The following is a 20,468-nucleotide window of genomic DNA, read 5'->3' on the forward strand; positions in this document are numbered from 1 at the left end:
CTGCCTCTTCCACTTTTACCCCACAACCCATGATTAGCTCTTTTGTAGGTTGATGAGCATGATGTCTGAACCTGGACCGATGGGTTATTTAGGGGTGAAGCAACCCTGTGGTTAACCATCATGGGTTAACTGCTGGGTTGTTTAGCCCCTAAATGTCGGTCTGGGTTCAGATGTTACACACCACAACTTATGAAGGAACCAATCATGGGTTGTACAGTAAAAGCGGCAGCGACAGGCACACTTGTCCCTTCTCGTGCACAACAATCCTTTGTTCTTCATGTGACTGACCGAAGGTCAGCCAGTAAGTTTCATCGTTGAATGATACTTTGAACCTGGGTCTCCTAGCACCTCAAATGAGAACCTAATCACGATGCCACACTGGTAGCTATTACATTATATTTATTTTACTTATTTATTTATTCCACTTCTATACTGTCCAATAGCCAAAGCTCTCTGGGAGGTTCACAAAAATTAAAACCACTTATTTTACTTATGTAACTTTCCTATCCCATCATTGCGTTCCATACAGGATCCCCCAAAGCTTCCATTTTAAAATAATAATCAAAAGACCCATGCATCCACGGTATTGATAAAACGTTGTTTAAAAAGTTGGGCAACCGTGGAAGTCAGGACACCCAGCAGAGCCTTCTCTAAAGACTGAAGTCTCTGAGCTCTGTGGATTTTCTTTTGGTAACGTAACCGGCCATTTTGAATCTTTGGGGCATGTCACAGTTATGTGATGGGAATTTGACTACCTGCACCTCTAGAACATGTAGGAACTCAGAGATGAGCTAGGGTTTGAAGATCTTGTGTCAAGGAGCACTGACATGTTCAAGGCATTATTGGGCCTGTTCAGACAGTATGCTGAGCCATGGTTAGGCTTCTAACACTTTTGCAGCAAATGGCTAGTGAACGTGTTTAAACTGTGGTTATGTAGCTACCGAGGTTAGGAATGGTTCACATGACATGCTAAACCATCATGCTTAGCTCAAAATGCTTAACCACCATAGCTTAGTGTGTTGTTTGAACAGGATCATTGCGACCAGTATCTTCTAAAAAGAAACTGCTCTGTGGTGGCTTCATAACAGCAGTGGGGAAGTTGTGGCCTTCCAGATGTTGCTGAACTACAATTCCCATCACCCCGACCACTGGCCATTTTGACGAAGGCTGATGGAAGTTGCAGGCTAACAACATCCGGAGGGCAAAGGTTTCCCACCCCTTACACGTGCCGTTGGAAGGTCTGACTGAATCCCCACCACCACCACCGCCCCAGTGTTGTATCTACAGGGAAGAAGAGTTCTGCCCGAAAGGCAGCCCCTTTAGTGTAATGCCCATTTATTCTTTCTCGAAGGACATACATCTCCCTTAACGTTAGACTAGGGAATGTCTGATGCAGTGCAATTGTTTTCCTTTTATAAATGGGCTGTGTTTAGTGTACAGATTACAGAGGGGTGCAAATTACAGTCCATGTTTGTTGACCTCTAAATTCCAACACCCTTTGTATTTTGCCTAATTCAGGGAGGAGAAAGAAAGGAACAGGTAAAAAAATCCACTCAAAATCATCTACTGGAAAAAAGAGCACCGGAGCTTGGATTAAGAGGCGCAAGCGTCGAGCAAAGCGGAGGAAGGGGAGAAAAACCAAAGTACGTTTCCAGATCACTCTCGCCAGTTTAGAGATTTATACAGCTGATACTTTGCTTGTAATACAGTAATTTTCGTCTTAACCTTTATTGGGGGCTAGAGAATAAAACCCTGCAGTTCTGTGTAATACCCCATTTTCCGTCTGCAAAGGCATCGATGGAATCCTGTTCCTAGCCTGTAGTTAACTTGCTCCTTCCGCCCAGGTGAAAACTGAGGTGACTGCTCGTTCCCGAATTGCGAAAACCCTTCGTCTTGGCAAGCCAGTACACAGCACTTCAATCCCTTCCATGTACAAGCCAATCGAGCCCTCGCTTGGCCTTATGAGGGCAGATATTGGGGCAGCCTCCCTCTCTGTCTTTGGAGATCCTTTTGAGCTGGACCCGTATAACAGGTAAGAACACGACAGACCAAAGAACGTAATGACGTACGCTCCACAAATATATGGTGAAGCTGTCAGTCAGTTAGCATTTAGAACTGCATGAGCAGTGCTAGTTTTCTAGTGCCCAGGGATCCTCTTAGTGTTTCAATGACATAGTTTTGAGCTTCTCCCCCTGGGCCCTCTAGGGTTTCAGGTGTCCGAATCTTGCTTTAAAAAGAGAGGTGGGTGTTTTCCAGCTCTCAGCACTGAACTCTGAGAGTGGCTCTTTTGGGTTGTGCTTTGTTTTGTGATGCCACACGTCAACCTGAAGATGCTGGGATTTTACTGCTCCTTCCTTGGGAGTCCCTTCTCTCAGATGCTTTTGTGGAGGAATAATCCCACTCTACCCAGCCGTCGCTCAAGATGTACTCACAACAACACGTCAAGCACCATAAGTTCTCTCTGTTTTGCTCAGAACTATAAAAACCTAGCTGCAAATTTAGGATGGCAAGTTTTATGTGTCTTAAAAGTATTGTTTGCTTGGATTGTCTTTTTTTTTAGTACTTCTTGCTAATTCGGTACTGGTCACATCTTGGCATATCTCGGTGATTGTTTTTCTTTCCCGCTGTGAACAACTAGAAAGAAAATAATGGGACTAAAACAAAGACTAATTTGTGACATTTATTCAAACTGAAGTCAGTCTTTCGGTGTACGAGCTGTATAGGCTTTCTTTATGTACACCTTTGTCAAAGTACAGTAAACTAAAAGACGGAATTCAGTTTTTTCCATTCAAATATTTCAGTTACAATAATAGACGATGCTTAGATGAGATGGAAATTGACAGCAGTCTTCCAAATTTCTCTCTTTAGTAATGAAGAGTTTCCTGTAGTAAACTCAGCCTCGCCTGTGAGCATCAAAAGAAGAGGTCTCTCTCAATCCGCCCTTAGATCACACCGCCCTGTTGCTAGGCCTGTTGCTGTGGGGCTTCCTGGGTAAGGCCATCCAGTCGATTCTTTCCTGTATAAAACAACAGCTAGAGAAGCAAAGATCTCCTGTAGTTTGTTGTCTCTCCTGATGTTTCTTTGCACAGCCCAGTGTTCTTCACTGCAAGGGCCATTAGAAGCTCTCAGTCACCTCAAGTGTGGCGCTCTGCCTCTCCTCACTCTCTCTGTGCAGTAGTTGCTCACTCTAAGCAAGGTCTCTCTAGCTTTGTCTTGTTTGTTTTAGCGGTAGGTTGGCTGTTGGGATCTGGACTACTGGGGGAGGCTTTGGGGGTGGGGAGCCAGCAGACCTGCCACTCATCAGCTGTAAGATGGCGGTGGATGGGGGAGAGGAGAACACAGGAGCTATCAGCCAATAAACTGTGGTGGGGGTGCAGCCTAAGACACAAAGAGCAATGGGATTGGCTAGCTGCAGTGGTGCACTGCACTGGAGGTGGAGGGGAAAATGTTTCATGTATATATATATTATAGCATGGGGGATAAGATGGAGCCCTGAGGGTTACCACAGGCAAGCAGACATGGCGTCACACAGGAATCCCCCAGTGTTACCTGCTGAAATCACCTCTCCAGTAAGGATGGGAGCCACCCTATAACACTGCCTACCAATCCTACCTCAGACGAGCACTCCAGAAGGATGCCGTAGTCAGTGGTATTGAAAGCCGCCAAAATGTCCACCAGAACTAGCAGGGACACACTCCCCTTGTCCAGTTCTTGGCGTAGGTCATCCACCAAGGCAACCACAGCAGTCGGATTTTGGAGTTGGTAGGGAGGAGGTGCTATTGCATATATGCTGAGCCTTGCTGCCGCTTATTCCAGTATGAGGCTGTTCTGCATACTCGACTGCAAACATCTTGGCTTCAGTCATGGTGGAAAAGCAAAGGGAATGGCTCTTTGTTCTGCTTGCCTCCTGTGTGCAAAATACTTTGCTGCAGGCTTATTCTTGCCCCCTTTTTTTCTGCTCGCTTATTCAGGCCTGATTTCAACAAGATGCTGAACGTGCTTTTTGCTTTATTTAAACAACCATTCAGAGTTCCACACTTTCAGCAATGCATTTCTATGAGCCCTAGCACGTCAGGATTGTATACTGCTGGGCTTCATACCGATCCTTGGCTCGCTAGTCCTGCAACCGTCTCCAGCACTGAGTTTGTGGAATCCTGTCTGGGTAAGCTTTGTTCTCTGTTTGTAAAGCATGCCCAGCATCGGGTTCGAAATTGGCCACAGTCAGCTAGTAGAAAGCTTTGAGGCGGTATCTCTTTAACAGGGGCGTGAGGTGGAACGCTGGAGCTGGGAAGTTCTGTTGCAGTTGGAGTGAAGGGTGGGGAGTCCTGGGCTGGAGGACTGTGCTGAGCAGAGAGGTAAGACGAAAAGGGGAGGGGACACCGAAGCAGTAATACCGGCGAACATGGAAACCTAAGGGAATTTCAGTTTGTCATTTGGACTCCCTTGAGTTTGGGGCGGGAGCGTGGGATTGTACAGCCCCATCTCATTACCCAGAAAGCGAACTGAAATGAATTAATTTTATATAGGACCATCCATATACCTCATACTTTACGAAAAATGGAAGGGCAGGTCCCTGCCCCAAAGAGCTTACAATTCCGCGTGCTAGAAAATGACACAAAGAAGATGACAAAGGCAGGCCTCAACTGGGGAAGACTATGTAGTGACTGTTTGGCTTGTTGATATTGAAATGAATATCAACAAACCAGGGTAGCCTAGGCTTTGTTACAGTAGGGATGGTGGTTGTGCAAAAGGCTTTGCAGAAAAGGTGGGTTTAGAGGACGTATTGGGAAGAAATAAAAGATGTGACATCACACAGAGATGTGATGCCTCATTCTGTCCCTGAGGCACAAAAAGGCTCAGTCTGCGTGAGTGAGGAAACTGAATCTAAACCTTCACCCTCCACCCAAGGCCCTTCACATCTAGCGGAGAAGACAGAGGGGGAGCTCAAACCCCACCCACCCCGGGCAATGCCAAGGTATCTGGTTCCAAACTGCCTTTGCCATCTTTCAATGCCTGCTAGTTTTCACCTGGAGGCTTAAATGGAGGAGGAGAAGCTGCCAAAGGCTGAGATAGCCTTGCTGTTCATGGGAACTGAAGTAAACTAGATATGATGGGGAATAACCCTATTTCTTCATCGTGTGTCTGTCTGGTTCGCAAACAAAATGGGGGTGGTCTATTCTCCACATCAGTAGTGCATGCGTGACATATTTGAGGAATAACTCTGTTATGCTCTTTCCCCCTCAATTTTCCAGCAAAGGTAGCTGATTCACAAATTCTGTAGGATCTCTGAGGGAGTTCTGTAAAGCAGTCTTGTTTACAGTGGTTTAAGTTGGGGTGTGTTTGTTTGTTACATTTATATCCTGCCTTTCATTCAAGAAACTCCGCGCACTCCCTCTATTTTATTCTCATGACAACTCTGAGGTAGATAAGTTAGACTGAGAGATAGTGATTGGCCCAAGGTTAGGATACTAGGTTTGCTTTAGAGCAAATACAGTTTCCTTGCCTAGGATTTGAATGGGATCATTTGGCTGGATTCCTGCTCCTCTCCCCAAGATATAACCAAAAATAAAGCTACTCTCATGTGGGTCCATGTCTGTGAACTTAAAAAAATGCTTTAAGTTTTAGGGAGCTTTCTGCTTCCTTTTTATTAGGAGCCAAAGTGTAAGCCGAGTACACTGAGATGTTCCCTCTAGAGCCAAAGAGGGCCAGAGCTCCTTGAGAATTAGGGGAGAATCTACCAAAGAGCAGGAATGCAGCCAAATGCTAACCTCCAAAGAAGGCAAGTTGCAGGTGAGTTATTACAGGTAAGGCCAAATCTACTAACGGCACCCAGTTGGAATGCCAGAACGAAGCTCCAGAATGGGAATCAGTTTGCAGCCAGTTTGACCCTTTTAAAAGGCTTAACTCAATTTCAGTTGAGCTTATATGTTATATTATACTTTGGCACTTGGCAACTAGTGCAGATGGTATACGATGAGAGTTATGTGCTCAAACCTGCCTGCCCCAAACATCATCCTAGTTACAGCATTCTGGACCAATTATCATTTCCAAACTCTCTTCAAAAGCAGCCCTCTAAAAACATGTTACAGTAAGTCAGCCTTCCCCAACCTGATGCCCTTCAGTTGTTTTGGACTTCAGCCCCCATGAGCCCCAGCCAGCATGGCCAGTGGTCAGGAAACCTGGGAATTGTAATCCGAAACATCTGGAGGGCTCCATGTTGGGGAAGGCTGAAGTAAGCCAACCTGGAGGCGACTAAGGCATGAATGACTTGGCCAGGTTTGGGTCTGCAGTGGCTATAGCCACTGGGCATATAAGAACAAGCATACTGTGTCTCCAGGCTCGACCTGCTCTAGGGGACACAGGGTATTTGTCCAATTTTAGATGAACGTTGTATTGTGACATCAGATATTGTAGCTTACTGTTTCTTAGTCTTCTGCTCACAGCGTTCTTTCTAATACCTTAACTTCTTTGATTTAGAGAAATAGCTGAAGAGAAGTTGTGATGAGGAATAGTTACTATGAAAACCTAGCACGAATATAAAGGTTTTTTTTGGTTTATGCTGCACTGTTGTTGGAGTGTTTGTACAGCTAGTATGTCCGGAGTCACAAGCAGAGCTAATTATTCTCCAGCAAATGAAGTCTATTCACTCCAAAGTTGATAAAAATAATAATAATAAATAAATAAATAAATCAGTTCTTTAAATTTTAAATCGAATTTTAAAAAAATTCTTCTGAAAATTCTTCTGAAAACAACGCAGAATAATTGCTTAATGTGTACCTACCTTCTAGTGAAACCTACATATCTGAATAAATATTAAGGTTATATTAATCAATAATGTGCTTCTACTAAAAAATGAGGATTAAATAGAATCTTCCACACTTGTGATTTAAACCATTATTTATTTATTTATTTATTTATTTATTTATTTATTTATTACATTTCTATACCGCCCAATAGCCGAAGCTCTCTGGGCGGTTCACCATTAAAATTGAGTCCTTCAAAGAAGCTTTTTAATCATGATTTAAATCAATTGTATTTAAATCAAATCAACCTTGATTCACTGAGCTGCAAAGGAGGCACAGAAAGATGAAGAGCTCTCCCCTCCCCCTCCCCCCGGCATGTTCTCTCTCAAATGTGTCCTTGACTTAGAGGAAAGTGTTGGAGATATGGAGCTCTATATGTGGCAGATATGTTGGGGCTGTCCTATAGCTCTTGGTTTTGGACACACTGTAGAGCAACTTACTTTGTTTGCATCTATAATTGAAAACTATATAGATGTAGGCAACGTTAGCTAGAAGTTGGCTGATTTGTTTCAGTATTCATGTACTGACCTTTCGGTGCAATCCTAGGCATGTCTACTTGGGAATAAGCCCCTTAGAGTTCAAAAATTTATACTCTGGGCTAAAAGTGACTTACAAAGCAGAGAAATAAGACATTAAAATAACAATAATCCATCACTAAAATATGATTACCAGACTAAAAGCAGCATCAAGACAAAACCACAAAGAAACAAAACTAATATTCAAATTAAGTTAGGCAACAACAGACTTAACCCCTTGTTTAAAAAGGGAGAGAGGGAGGGGGGAGAAATACAGGATTACAGCGTTAGCTCTGGACTGGCCAACACCTCAACCCTTTTCTTTCTAGCCTTTCCCAACATACTCTTTCTTTATTTCTCTTTATTGCTCTTTCTTTATTTCTTTGCTATTCATTTCTCTTTAGTGATGTAGGGTGTGTGTGTGTGTGTGTGTGTGTTGAGATGAGGATGAGATGGGGTGTTCCTTATATTGTATATATTTGTATAAATTAAAAGCAGCAACAACTTTCAAATGTTTTTAAAAGGCTGCTGATTCAGGGCAGTGGGAGGAAGTGGAGGAATATGTTAGGAACAGCAAAAGAATGAAAGGAAAGGAAGCCTACCTACTGCAAAGAGAGCTCCCTGTGAGCTGAGCAGGTGATTATTGAAAAGGCTAGACCCATGAGATACGATGAGTGTCTCCAGATTACAGAAAGCATGTTAACACAAGGCCAGAATTCATGGAGCCAGATAGAACTGACATTGTAAGCCAATTGGGATTGATTGGAAGAGATTTAAGATTTGATTCTCCTGTTGAAATCAGTATTACCTAAAAATGACTGGATTGTGCTCCATGTTCTTTCTTGCTCTCTCAAGCATACAAGTGTTCTGGGGAAGTGTAGTGGGCAGAAAGCCAAGATGTTTTTACAAATGGTGCATAGATGAAGAATTGTAATATATAAAAGATCAGGGTTTCAAAAATACCTTGTCGGAACCCCAGAATCTCTTTGTCCCAATAAATGGGAGTTATATTTACATAGTTTACCTGATCATTTGTGGATATCTACTCTGTTTAAGTTCTGCAAATCCAACACACCCATACAGTGAAGTCCAACCCCTTCAGCTACCAGAAATATTATGGGTCTGCCCCCTTTGACTTCTAAGATTTCACGAAGCATTTCTCACACAATGTCAGCTTCAGTATCTTCTAACTGTAAGAGCTGAGCTAAAGTCCCAGGAGGGTGAACTCTGTGCCTGTTACTAGAAGTATGGTTGCTTTTAGTGTTCTACGCTATTACCATATAAATGGGCATATGTCTGGTTAGCTGGTTCTGTAATAGTTTGGTTTGTAAGCCTATGCGGCAGGGTCTTGCTATTTACTGTTTTACTCTGTACAGCACCATGTACATTGATGGTGCTATATAAATAAATAAATAAATAATAATAATAATAATAATAATAATAATACTTATTGTTAAGTCCTTCATTGTTTTGAAATTGTTGTATTGTAAGTATTTACTGATGTTTATGAATTTTGTGTTAATTAAATTCGGGAAACTATGTTTTAAATTGGAATCTTACTGGTTCTTATAGTTTTTTTAAAAAAAAAATGGTTTCTTTTTGATATGATTATTGCATCTGTTTTGGCATGTTAGCTACTTTCGACTTCCATTTGGAAGGAAAAATGAGGTACAATCATTAAATCAAATGAAGATGAGATTCTGTGAGTTTTCTGCACTTGCATTGAATTATGTAATGTGAACATTTCTGAATATTACCTTCTTTTTCCTAATAGCAAATAAAACTTCCTTCACTGCCTTTTCAAAGCCTTCTGTAGAAAAAATTGTACTTAACCATTTATTTTCCTACCCCAATAGTTGTAGTTTGTTTGCGTGTCTTAAGGCTACTCCCTCTGAAATATAAGGCTGCAGTAGCAGTCCTGGGTGATCATTCAGTCATTCCTGATTGCCTGCCTTCAAACGCATAGTTGCCCCATGTTTACAGCGATGCGACTGCAGTCTTGAACCTATGCAGAATGCTCACATATTCAACAGATGCAATAGGTCCCTCGTTCATTCTGATATAAGTGGCATAGTTCTGTACATTACACAAATAAAGAAGGCATACCTTGTGTACTTTGTAGGCGAAGTGTGCCTGCCTTGATACCTGAGCCGGAAACTGAGCCGGCACCTGTGCCTGACCTCTTGGGGAGCATCCTAACTGGACAGAGCCTTCTTATGATGAGTGGTTCTGATGTTGTCATTAATAGAGATGGATCATTAACAGCAAAGAAAGCAGGTAAGGATTTTGGTTTGTCAGTGTGATGCTTGCTCAGGTTGATTCTAATTCTGTGGCTGTGTTTCTGCATTATGCCCCGGAGCACGTCCTTGGGATTGTTGGAAGATCTGGGCAAACAAATGTGAAGTAATTTAGTTGTATCCTCAGGGTTGTATCCAATGGTGTCCTTCCACCGTTGGAATGAACACCACTGGTGGATCAAATTTTTCCTCTTCCCCACCACAGCCCTCATACACCTTCAAATTTGGGGGATCCTCTGTGGGGGAGGAGGGAAATTCCTGTTGTGTGAGAGGGTGTCAACTGGTGTAATGTTGGATATAGCACTCTGCACTGTGTAATATAGTGGTCCCCAAACTTTTTAAACCCGTGGGCGCATCTGGGAACTTGAGAAGCTGCTGTGGGCGCCACCATGAAATGTCTCCTGCAGAGGATGTGACTAGTCACCTAATGGCTGCCGTGGGAATCTGGCTTGTCAGAAGACAAGTCATTCACTCAAGAAACTGATATATGCAGAGGAAGGGTTTGAACTCCAAAGCCAATCCACCTATTTGATCCTACAGAATCTCAACAAAATACTCATTTACGATTGCAATCTTATGTATGCTTGCATACAACTTCATGGAAATTACTTCTGAGTAGGCCTATATAGGATTGCTCTGCACATCCTGTTCACACACACTTTTCCCCAGCACCAAAAGGAAAAAAGAGGTCTTGTATGCCTTAACCCCAGGCTTAGCCACTCAGTTCATACCTGGCATTCCTACCTCCTTCTCCTGCCATCAGAGCCCCCATCTGGAAAGGTTCTCTGTGTGTGTGTGTGTGTGTGACGAAGAAGAGAAAGGTATGGGAAGGGAGAAGAAAACTGCAAGGCTAAGGGCTGTGGGGAGGAGGAAATAGTGAGATAAAGGGCTGAGAGGGAGAGAAAGAGCAAGGTGATGGGATGGGAAGTGAGAGAGAAAGGAAAACAAGGGACTGGAAATGGAGAGAAATAGTGAGGGAAAGGGATGGGTGGAGAAAAATACCAAGGCTAGAGGCGGGGCATGGAGAAAGGGGGAAAGGTCTGTGTGAGTGGAAGTAGATTAGATGGCTCAGGAAGTAACTCTTTCCTACTCTTCCTGCCCACCAAACAATTGATCAGGAACAGGAAAGAGAACATTTTTAATATTAAAAATAAATATTTGAAGGGGGCAAGGAGTGTAGAGCATTGTGGCTGCCTTTGGAGGTCTTCACAGGTGTCATGTGGGGGCCCCGTGCTGTAATATTTAAGCCTTGATTTGGTAGCAGTTTCAGAGCCATTCAGTTTTGTTCATTTTGTGGAGCACAGCCTCAATAGAAGGATCCGGTATAGGACAATTGGACTGTAGTTGGGCTTCTTAAAATGTATCTCATGAATCTGAATTTCATAAAAAGAGACCAAATATCCACATTTAATACTGGAAGGAGTACATGAAGGTGTTCAAAGTCAAATCCAAATAGGTGTGAAACAGTTTAGGATGCTGACAGCCTTTTAGTAGTATTAATTTTAAAAGAATTTTGTGTATCTTGCACATGTGCCTGGGGAGATAACTCATTCTTCGCAGAAGACTTGTTAGCTGATGACCCATGTAGACTAAGGTTGGAGATACAGTCCCATTAACAATTTATTTGTATAGTGATACTGCCAAAAATGTCTCTGTCCCGTGTTAACTTCATGTAAAATGATGGAATGTTGTTCCAATTTGGATTAGTATGAGCAATGATTGAAATGCTTTCTTTTCCTCCTGTATCTTTCAGTCCCGTTGCTACGTGGCAATTCAAGAGTAGAGGAAGGTTTGGAGGACAGTGCCCAGCCAGGAACCCCACTTAGTAGCCCTGGTCGTGAATCGTCAAACTCCAGACCCACCGTTTCAAATACTTGCTCCTTATCCTCATCATCACTAAGCATAGCAAACAAGGCAGTGAATCCACCACAGGCTACACCTGGAAAGGCACCCATCAGATTCGAATACTCGATGACTCCAAGGTCTGTCCAGACTCAGAATCTAGTGAATCTGAATAGATGTGGCCCCAAACTGGGTGAAGTGTCCAGATTTAATGGAAGCTCTAAGCTGCCTGTGGCCCCTTTTTCTGCAGCTTCTACATCACTGTACAACAACTCCAGTTCAGTCTCAAAACCGATACCTATTAGGCTGCCTCTAAAATCTTCTCCTAAAAGGCTTGATATCTCTGAACTTCCCAGGATACCAAAGATTAAAAAGGAAACCAACAGTGAACATCTTGGATCTCAATCTGTCAGTGACCGAAGTGGTGACATTCCCAGCTCTTGTATTACGCAATTGACTGGCAAAGGAAACACAAACCAGCCAAGTAGAGGTAGTAAAATGGAAAGCAGCAAACCAAATACCACTCAGCGGCAAGCACAGACAAGTGGAGGCTCTCCTTCTGCAAAGGCTGTTGCCCATGGCAGTTCCATGCTTCCCCCAACACGGGGGAAAGCTGGAAGCTCTTCCTTCGAGAGCTTTAAGATCAACATCCCTGGAAACGCTGGGCATTCCAGCAGACTGTCTAATCCTGGATTTTGCAATACTTTCCGACCGGTTGACAGTAAGGTGGAACAGAAGGAGAATCCCTCACCCCTCTTTTCACTGAAAAAAACAAAACCGATCAAAAGTGAAATCTATGATCCTTTTGATCCGACAGGCTCTGATTCAAGTTCAACCAATAGCAGTCCTGAGAGGTTGCCCCTCGCGAATATCACCAGAACAATATCTATAGCAAGTCCAAAAGTTCAGACGTTCCAAACAGTCCGCCGCTTCACACCTTACACGCTGGAGAACATATTTGGATCAGGGGCCGAATTGTCTGAGGTGCCATCAAGTAACACAGAGTCTCACGTTGATGTGGTGGTAAAGGAGAGGCTTGTAGAACAGGTCTCTGATACAGAGCAAGAACAAGTGGATGAAGAGTCCAATACACCCTGTACGTCATCTGTCATCAAGCAAGTTACTGATGCCGAGCGCTTAAATGAAGATGAGGATAGTCCTAGGATAGTACTTGAAGATGACCTGTCTAGGGTGAAAATAGAGTTGGAAAGTCCCATAAGAGAAAGTGATCAGCAAAACATACTTAAAAATGAGCAAGCAGAGAAGCGATCTTTTTCACGATCCCCATCAAATTCCAGTTCACGAAGCCAGAAAAAAAGAAAAAGAAAAAAGGCTCCAGTGAAAGAATACAAAAGCACTCGATCGAGATCGAGATCAAGAACATCTTCAAGGGAGAGAAGCTCCAGATCTACGTCCCGCTCAGTTGAAGAAAAATCCAGTAAAAGCCATAGGATTAAATCAAAGGCCCGGCAGTCGTCAAGCGACCGCTCCAGTAGTCATGAGCGATCAAAAAGAAAGAAAGCAAAGGATAAAACTAAAGACAAGAAACCGAAAAGTTCCTGGCCAAAAGAACGCAAGAGATCTAGATCGCGATCTGGTAGTCCCACCAACTCTCCCTTTGAGTTATATGAAAGCAGGAAAAAGAAAAAGCACTCTGCCTCTAGAGCAAGGGAACGAGAATGTTCCCATTCAAATAGTGCTGAGAGAACTAAAAAAAAGAAACACAGAAGAGAGAGAAGCTGTGACAGATATGAGAAGGAGAGGACCTCAAGGTTACGAGAGAGAAAAAGATCCAGATCCAGGTCTCGAGAGAAGCGAAAAAGGAGATCAAGGTCACCCTCTGCATCAAGATCTCAAGAGTCCAGAGGAACTAAATCTAGGGAGAAACAACCACAATCCAGGTCTCGGTCAAAAGAAAGGAAACATAAGCCCAAAGAGATGTCGCCCCTACCTCTTCAAGAGAAGGGCCAGAGATCTTCAGATGACAACCTAGACAGTTCTGTTGAACATGCTCCCTCTTGGGTACAAGAGCTGGAAGATACCGCACAAGAAGCCTTGAACGTTCATCTAGACCTGATGCCTGAAGAGATTTCTTCCAAGGATGACATAATGAAAGTTGACTTAGAAGAGGCTTTTGCAGAGGAGCAAGTCTGTGAGGAGTTTGTAAATGACATAATTCCTTCCCAGGCAGTGTGCGTAAGTTCTGGTGTCTTACTTGACAATGTAGATCCTTCCATAGAGAATGAATTGACAGTGGACTATGATTCGCCTGGACATGGTAGCCAATGCAGTGTGAAACTGGAGGAAATTGAAGTTAAAGAAGAAGAAGAAGAAGATGATAGTGATGTATGCCCATTTTTAACAGACTCTCTTCCAGAGAGGGAGGAAGTTGTACAGAGTCATAGTGAGGCCGCACCAACTCAGACTTTGGCTGAAATTAAAACAGAGGCTCAAAGTGGAGACCCTGTGTTAGATGAGAATCCAGCTGATGTAAATAAGCCTGACTTGGAGCCAGTAGCTCAAGGTCCTGTGTTGAAATCAAAAGCACTAGTAAAAAGGGTCACATGGAATCTTCAAGAGGAAGAAAGTGATACGTTGACTGCAGACAAAACACCAAGTAAGTGCAAGCAGAATCTTTAAAATGATAAAGGCAACAGGTTGGATCAAGACTTATTCAGGCTTAGAGTAGACCCATTGGAGTCAAGTCAGTCATGACACCTTAAGTCCCATTGATTTCAAGCATGGCTTGGGCTGGATTCAACCCAGTATCTAGCATATAGAAACCGCCTTTTCTCAATAAAAGTGTGAAGGAATATTTTTGCCTGTCATCTTTAGTGGGACTAAGTTTCGTTTGGTCTCGCTAAATCAGAGCCTTCAGGTTCCGATGCAATACCAAACCATGGTTTGCTATTTTGTAATTGAGACTTGGGACTCGCAGGTGCTCTTGCTTCTTGCCCTGGTAGCAAACCACAGTTTGCAGTTGCATCTAAACTGGCAAACAATGACTTGCGTTTGGCCTCCGCACCAGCGTTGCAAATGAAGGTTTGATCATGGTTTGGCATTCTGGTTTGGAGAACATACGCAAATTATAGTTTTCATATGAAATGGCAAACCATGTTTTGCTGCAGAGGGGAAACCTGAGGCTTACTCTTGTAATGCCAAGCCATGGTTAGGCATTACTTGTTAACTGAGGGATAGTTCCTTGTAGCACATTGTATGTTTAGCATTGTTCAATGTGTTCTTCGAAACTTCCCAAAGCAGCAACGTTTCATGGGGTTATGCCCATTTGAATCCCATTGGGATTCAATTCCTCCCACCCTCATCTTAGACTACACCGTGTATATTAAACACCTGGTTCATCTTAAGGAGGCTCAGAATTCAACTTCTTTGGGCATTTCTAAACTCTTCCAAAAGGAAGTTTACTAGCCATATAGAACTTCCCTTAGCAGTCGTAAAGCTAGGTGGAATATGGTGCTTTTATTTGCAGTTATTGTTCTGCTGACATGCTTTTCTTCTCTTGGGGAATTTTTTAGGGGTGCCATTCTGTAAGCAGCAGAGGACAAAAGAAGGGGTCTGGAAAGCAGAGGATTTGACCCAAACATTAAATCAGGTGCAGTTAACTGAGCCTCCTCCAACCAATTATATGATTCCTGAGCCCATGTTTCCTGACCTAGATTCCTCTCAGGTTGGTTCCCCGTCCCAAAGTTGAGAATCATGGACGGCCATTCCACTCCCATCTGTGAACTTGTGCCCAACTGATTTCATTGCGGAATGCTTTTTCCTCCTCCCCCCCACCTCCCGTGCAGGACATTTCATACTGCCCGTACACTTCAGTCATCTTCCTGACTTCTAGCCTTAAAATAGAAACCATCTTCTGCTACTTGTGCTCTTTACATTCCAGTAGCTTTGTCGTCCCCAAAAGGGCTAAATTTTAAGGACAAATATTAATCAGACGGCATTCAATTCCCTTCCACTGCTCACCAGTAACAAGGAGAGTGGGGCTGCCGAGAGCATAGTGGCCGTAGTCCTTCTGAATTTGCGGGAAGTCATGCAACGTTCTGGAGCCTGGACGTTGTCCTTGGCATCCCTGCGGCCACCGTCCTTCGTGTTGTGGTACGAGGAGTGGCTTCTAACTTCTGTCCCCTTTCCCTTCAGGTTTACAACCAAGCCCTGCCTCTGACAGCGCCGCTGCCCTCAAGCCTGCCCCCCTATGCCCCCGTTAGCCAGCCCACCGTTCAGTTCATCATGCAGGGGAGTCTTCCGCTGCTCACCTGCGTGGCAGGGCAAGGCTTGACTCCAGAGCCCGGCAATCTGGCCACCGCTTCGGAGCCAGGCATTCAGGCCGCTTCCACGGGAGATCCGGAGGAGAAAGTCAAAGCACCTAAGTCGCCAATGGATAAAACCAAAAATGAAGAGGTGAGTGGATGCAAATGGCTAGCTTAAGATGATATAATGAAGGTGAGCTCATCCAACTTCATAAGGACTTAAAATCTAAGAATTGGCCTGCTGGATCAGACTAGTACTCTGCTTGTGTTCAGAGGTACTTTGAAAGTTTCTGAGCTGAATTCTAGCATTGAACTGAAAAGTGCTGACTTCTTTCAGGACCGAGTCCTGGCTCTGTATTGCAGTTCCTGGGCCCTGGGGTGTAATCACATCTGCACACCCCAATTCATTTCCCCAATTCTAACTTATCTGGGACTGCATGGGCTGTAGCCACAGGGGAAGAGCAGGAGTGGCCTGTAACATACCAACTGTTGTCCTGATGTTTTGGCTTGCCACTTGCAGATGTTTTCTGGGTTAACCCAGTGTTTGTTCTTGTAGTACATGAAGAAACTTCACATGCAAGAGAGAGCTGTGGAAGAAGTGAAACTTGCAATTAAGCCCTTTTACCAGAAGAGGGAGATCACCAAGGAGGAATACAAGGATATTCTGCGGAAGGCAGTGCAAAAAGTAATTTTGGGGGGGACAGAGCTTATTTTTTTACTCAGGCAGGCAACTGTTAAGGGGCCCACATGTACCTGTATGCCCTGGGAGCTGGATTTTAGCTGTTGACACTGTCATATCCTGCTCTTTCGAGTAGTGTATTTAAAGTCACAAAATGCAGAGCAATTCTGGCTTGCACCAGCTGGGATGGCTGAAACTGACTGGCTCTCCTTTTGCTCTTTGTAGATCTGTCATAGCAAAAGTGGCGAAATCAACCCCGTGAAGGTGGCTAATCTAGTCAAGGCTTACGTGGAGAAGTACAAACATATGAGGAAACACAAGAAGACTGATGCGGAAGACGAGCCTCATGAAATGGGGAACTGAGAAGAGCCCAACCCCCAGGATGAAACTGGGCAAAGGCTTTTCTACAGGAGGAATTCTTCCTCCTCCAGAGGAAGACAGGGATATGCAATTGCATGTTGCAACCGCTCCCCCTGCCCTGACCCCCAACTTCAGAAACTGAATGCAGTAGGACCTTTCCACAGGGAGACACATTTTCACATAGGAGTAGAATCTCCTCTTGGATTTGATAGCAGTCTGAGAACCAAATGGCAGTAAATCCCACTTAACTTGTGGAGAAACTCTGGACAAAGGAAACTGTGTGGGGGCGGGGGCGGGGGGCGGGGGCAGGGTAACCCTATCAGTTGTCATGGTTTTACTTGGATCACTTTTTTTGTCTGTGCATCTGTCCTCACAGTTTAAAGAAAACACTTTTATATGCAGTATACGGCAATGTATGCTGCCCCCATTGTGTTCTTATTTATCAGAAATATGGATTCTTTAGAGATTTCTCAGAAATTGGTTTAATACTTGAACTGTGGTATTTTTAGCCTGTTCTATGAGGGAAATGTTGACTCGCTCTGTCATATGGGAGGTACAGACATGCGCTAACCTTTATAAATTCTCTTCTGAATATACTGCTTCGGAGGTGGCATTTATTTACATTTTGTCAGTATATCTCAATGAGGAACTTCATTTGGGATTGTTCGGGCCTTGGTGATGGGGGAACCAAACTATGGAGCCCCTCTATGTGGATAATGTGCGGAAGGCTGGTTGTGAGTGGGGTTTTGCAGTCGAGGAGACAAAAAGAGCAAAGTTTGCAAACTTTCATTAGCAAACCCGAGGAACGCGGCAGAAGTATGTACAAAACAGAAATGTGACAATTTATAAAGTTATTTTCAATTGTTCCTGGTTCAGATTTGTTCTTTTGCTGATTCTGGTATGATTCTTGGTTTGAAATGTTAATCTAGATAAACAAAAACAAAAACATTAAACTTTTTTTTTTAAAATGAAGGCTAGAAGACAGAAATAGAATTTCCAGGACTTAGGAATGGGAATCAGGTGTGAGATTGCATGCATATCTCCACCCTATCCCATCTGGGTTTGGCTTTACACACACCTGTCATTTCCCTGAGTTAAAATGAGGCTAGGGCTGTTCCTAAATCCACTTTGAAGACCCTGATCAAACCTGGTGCTCCAAGCAGGCTTAGGAGCATCCCCAAGCTCTTCTAAACTGGGTTGGTGACAGTAGTATATAATGCAGAGTGCAGTGGAGCAGGAAAAAAGTTGTCAATTTATGGGTGAGGTGATGTGTGATCCCATGGCCTGCTTCCAATCCCTAAATTTAACTATACACGCTTGTCCTACTTGTTCTTCCAGCAACCTTGTAAGTTAACTCGCTGCGTTCGGATGACACAATAGTCTTCCCTGTGCTAATAGTCAACTCCACAGATGACTATTACGATGTCGTCTTGGAAACCCCCCTTAAATAGTCATCCGTGGTGTTGACTATTAGCACAGGGTTGAGTATTGGTCACCTCCAACCCCCTCTCTGTCCTCCCCACTGAATTAGCAGTGCTGGTTCCCATGAGAATCCCCCTTCGTGCTGGGTCCCCCACTGTCAGTACCTCTTCCTCCTGTTTTGACAGTGGGGTGACCCAGCATGAAGGGGGATTCTCTTAGGAACCAGCACCCCCATGTTCCCTGGGACGTGTGTGTCCCGTCCCTGGGTGGGGTGCCATGTGCACGTCCTGTCTCTGCTGATATGGGGTTGAGGGGATGGAAGTGGGTGGGGGTGTGGCGTGCCGGAGCAATACACTTGCCTGATGCTGTACTTGATCCCTGCCGATATCCACAAATGGATAGCTTGGCATGGCAGAGGGATACGCTTGCCTGATGAGCGTCTCCCAACGCCCTGCCAAACTATCCCATTTGTGGATATCAGCAGGGCACAGTCTTCCTCCATGCCCCGTCAATATCCACAAATGGGCTTCGGATATTGGAGCAGAAGGGGGGGTTCTCCCACGATTGGCAGCTCCCCTCGCACTTCCTGGGACAGCTGACGCATGCCTACAGAGCCCTGCTGGGCAAAAGCAGCAGGGGTTTCTGCCGTTCTTGCCTCGTGACTCTGTAGGCATGTGAAATAGACAACAGAGCCCACCACACAACACAATCATCAATGGTTGTGCAGATAGTCAGCTCTGCACACTGTTGATTATTTGCATTGGTTGCATGGAAAATGTTCGACAGAAGACACAATAGTCAACAGTGGACTATTTAAGCAACCGTTGACTATTGTATTGTCCAAACCCGGTCAATAGGTAATCTACATGCAGGCTTTTCTGTATGCTAGATACTGTAGAGCCAGGCTTCTGCACATCTGTCTTTTGAGACGAGTGCCTACAGCAGCCTTATTCAACCTGGCACCCTCCAGATGTGTTAGGCTGCAATTCCCATCACTGGTTGGGAATGATAGGAGTTGTACTCTAGCAGACCTGGAGAGCAGCAGGTTGGAGAAAGCCGGCCTAGAGCTTGACTTTAAAAATGCAAGCCAGACCTACATAAGAGGGCTCAGTAAATCAACACACAACAGAATTGCAAGAAGAATTACCTAACACTTTAATGCAAATACTATATATCCAAGGTGATAATTTCCCTATGCACAGATAACATCCAAATGTAATATGCAGTGGGTTTTTTTTTTAAAAAAATAATGTCTTAGTTTTAATACTTCCATGGTTCTGCTTTTTTTTAAATTATTAACTGGTGACTGAGATCCAAGAGTTGTGTTAAGCAGTTTAGGGCTTTTCACCAACAAATGGGGATTTGAAATCATTCCTGTGGAACAGTGTGCCTCCCTCCTACACTGCTCTACATGCGCTACATTTGTTTTGTGTATGTCAGGGTTAATGTGAGTTGAACAGCTATTGTGCATAACAGCTGAATTCTTAGATACTTGTAAGCAAGTTCCATTGACATTACTGAGGCTGGCTTCCCAGGACATGGGTTCAGAGTGTCCAGTCCTGTTGGCGTACTTGGAATGCCTTTTAGTCATGTTTGTACTCTGCCCTACATTCTTCTGTGCGCCCTCAAAATGTATGTAGTATTTAATTTATGAGTTTTCCCATCGCTCAGGTGTGCACATCCTTTTTGCCCCCAAGGGCCACATCCAGGGTCTGATGCAGGGCTTGGGAGCACGCACACACTGACATTCTCCGACTCCTCTCTCACACACTCCGGCACCTGACACACATACGTGTGCACACCTCAGTGTGCAGTGATGGGGAAGCTTTTGTCTCTTCCAGCCCCCAGAGATCTCTAGAGGAATTGTTGTTTTCTCTGCAGCTAAGTAGTGGTGGAAAAACAATGATCTAGTAGGTGAGGTCTTTGGAATTGGGAGAGTCCAAAGCTCTTCCCACAAGTTATTTTGGGATTTGTTGCCGCTTCCTTTTCTTTCTTTCAAAGAAAAATGAGTAGGGATGGGTGAGAAACAGGAGAAGCTCTGATTGCACTGCTGAGTTCTTTACATCTTTGAGACGCGATGTGTCCCTATTGCATAATGCTGGGATGTGTGGCTGACTGCATCTGAAGCACTTCCCTTGCCTGTTGAAGTTGATATCAAAAAGGTAACGTTTTAATGACAAATAAGGATTCTAGTTGCCATGATTTTGACACTTCAAATTGATCTTTCGTTGGGCAAGCCCCAATTGTTTCAGTGGCTTGTACACAAAGGATGGTGCTGTAAATTA

General features: G+C 44.0%; 1 protein-coding gene across 2 annotated transcripts in view; it reads left to right on the forward strand.

Moving 5' to 3' along the window:
- Nucleotides 1-17,627, forward strand: part of PHRF1 (PHD and ring finger domains 1) — a 31,179-nt gene extending 13,552 nt beyond the window's left edge. For both annotated transcript variants that reach the window (XM_063117074.1, XM_063117075.1), the window contains exons 10-18: nucleotides 1,519-1,643; nucleotides 1,845-2,032; nucleotides 2,869-2,991; nucleotides 9,441-9,595; nucleotides 11,369-14,074; nucleotides 14,991-15,067; nucleotides 15,613-15,873; nucleotides 16,279-16,407; nucleotides 16,627-17,627. In XM_063117074.1, coding sequence (XP_062973144.1) covers nucleotides 1,519-1,643; nucleotides 1,845-2,032; nucleotides 2,869-2,991; nucleotides 9,441-9,595; nucleotides 11,369-14,074; nucleotides 14,991-15,067; nucleotides 15,613-15,873; nucleotides 16,279-16,407; nucleotides 16,627-16,764 — 3,902 coding nt within the window. In that variant the 3' untranslated portion in view covers nucleotides 16,765-17,627. The remainder of the gene's footprint in view (nucleotides 1-1,518; nucleotides 1,644-1,844; nucleotides 2,033-2,868; nucleotides 2,992-9,440; nucleotides 9,596-11,368; nucleotides 14,075-14,990; nucleotides 15,068-15,612; nucleotides 15,874-16,278; nucleotides 16,408-16,626) is intronic.
- The last annotated feature ends 2,841 nt before the right edge of the window (nucleotides 17,628-20,468 follow it).

Source organism: Elgaria multicarinata, chromosome 2 (genome assembly GCF_023053635.1).
Source record: "Elgaria multicarinata webbii isolate HBS135686 ecotype San Diego chromosome 2, rElgMul1.1.pri, whole genome shotgun sequence".
Lineage (NCBI taxonomy): Eukaryota > Metazoa > Chordata > Lepidosauria > Squamata > Anguidae > Elgaria > Elgaria multicarinata.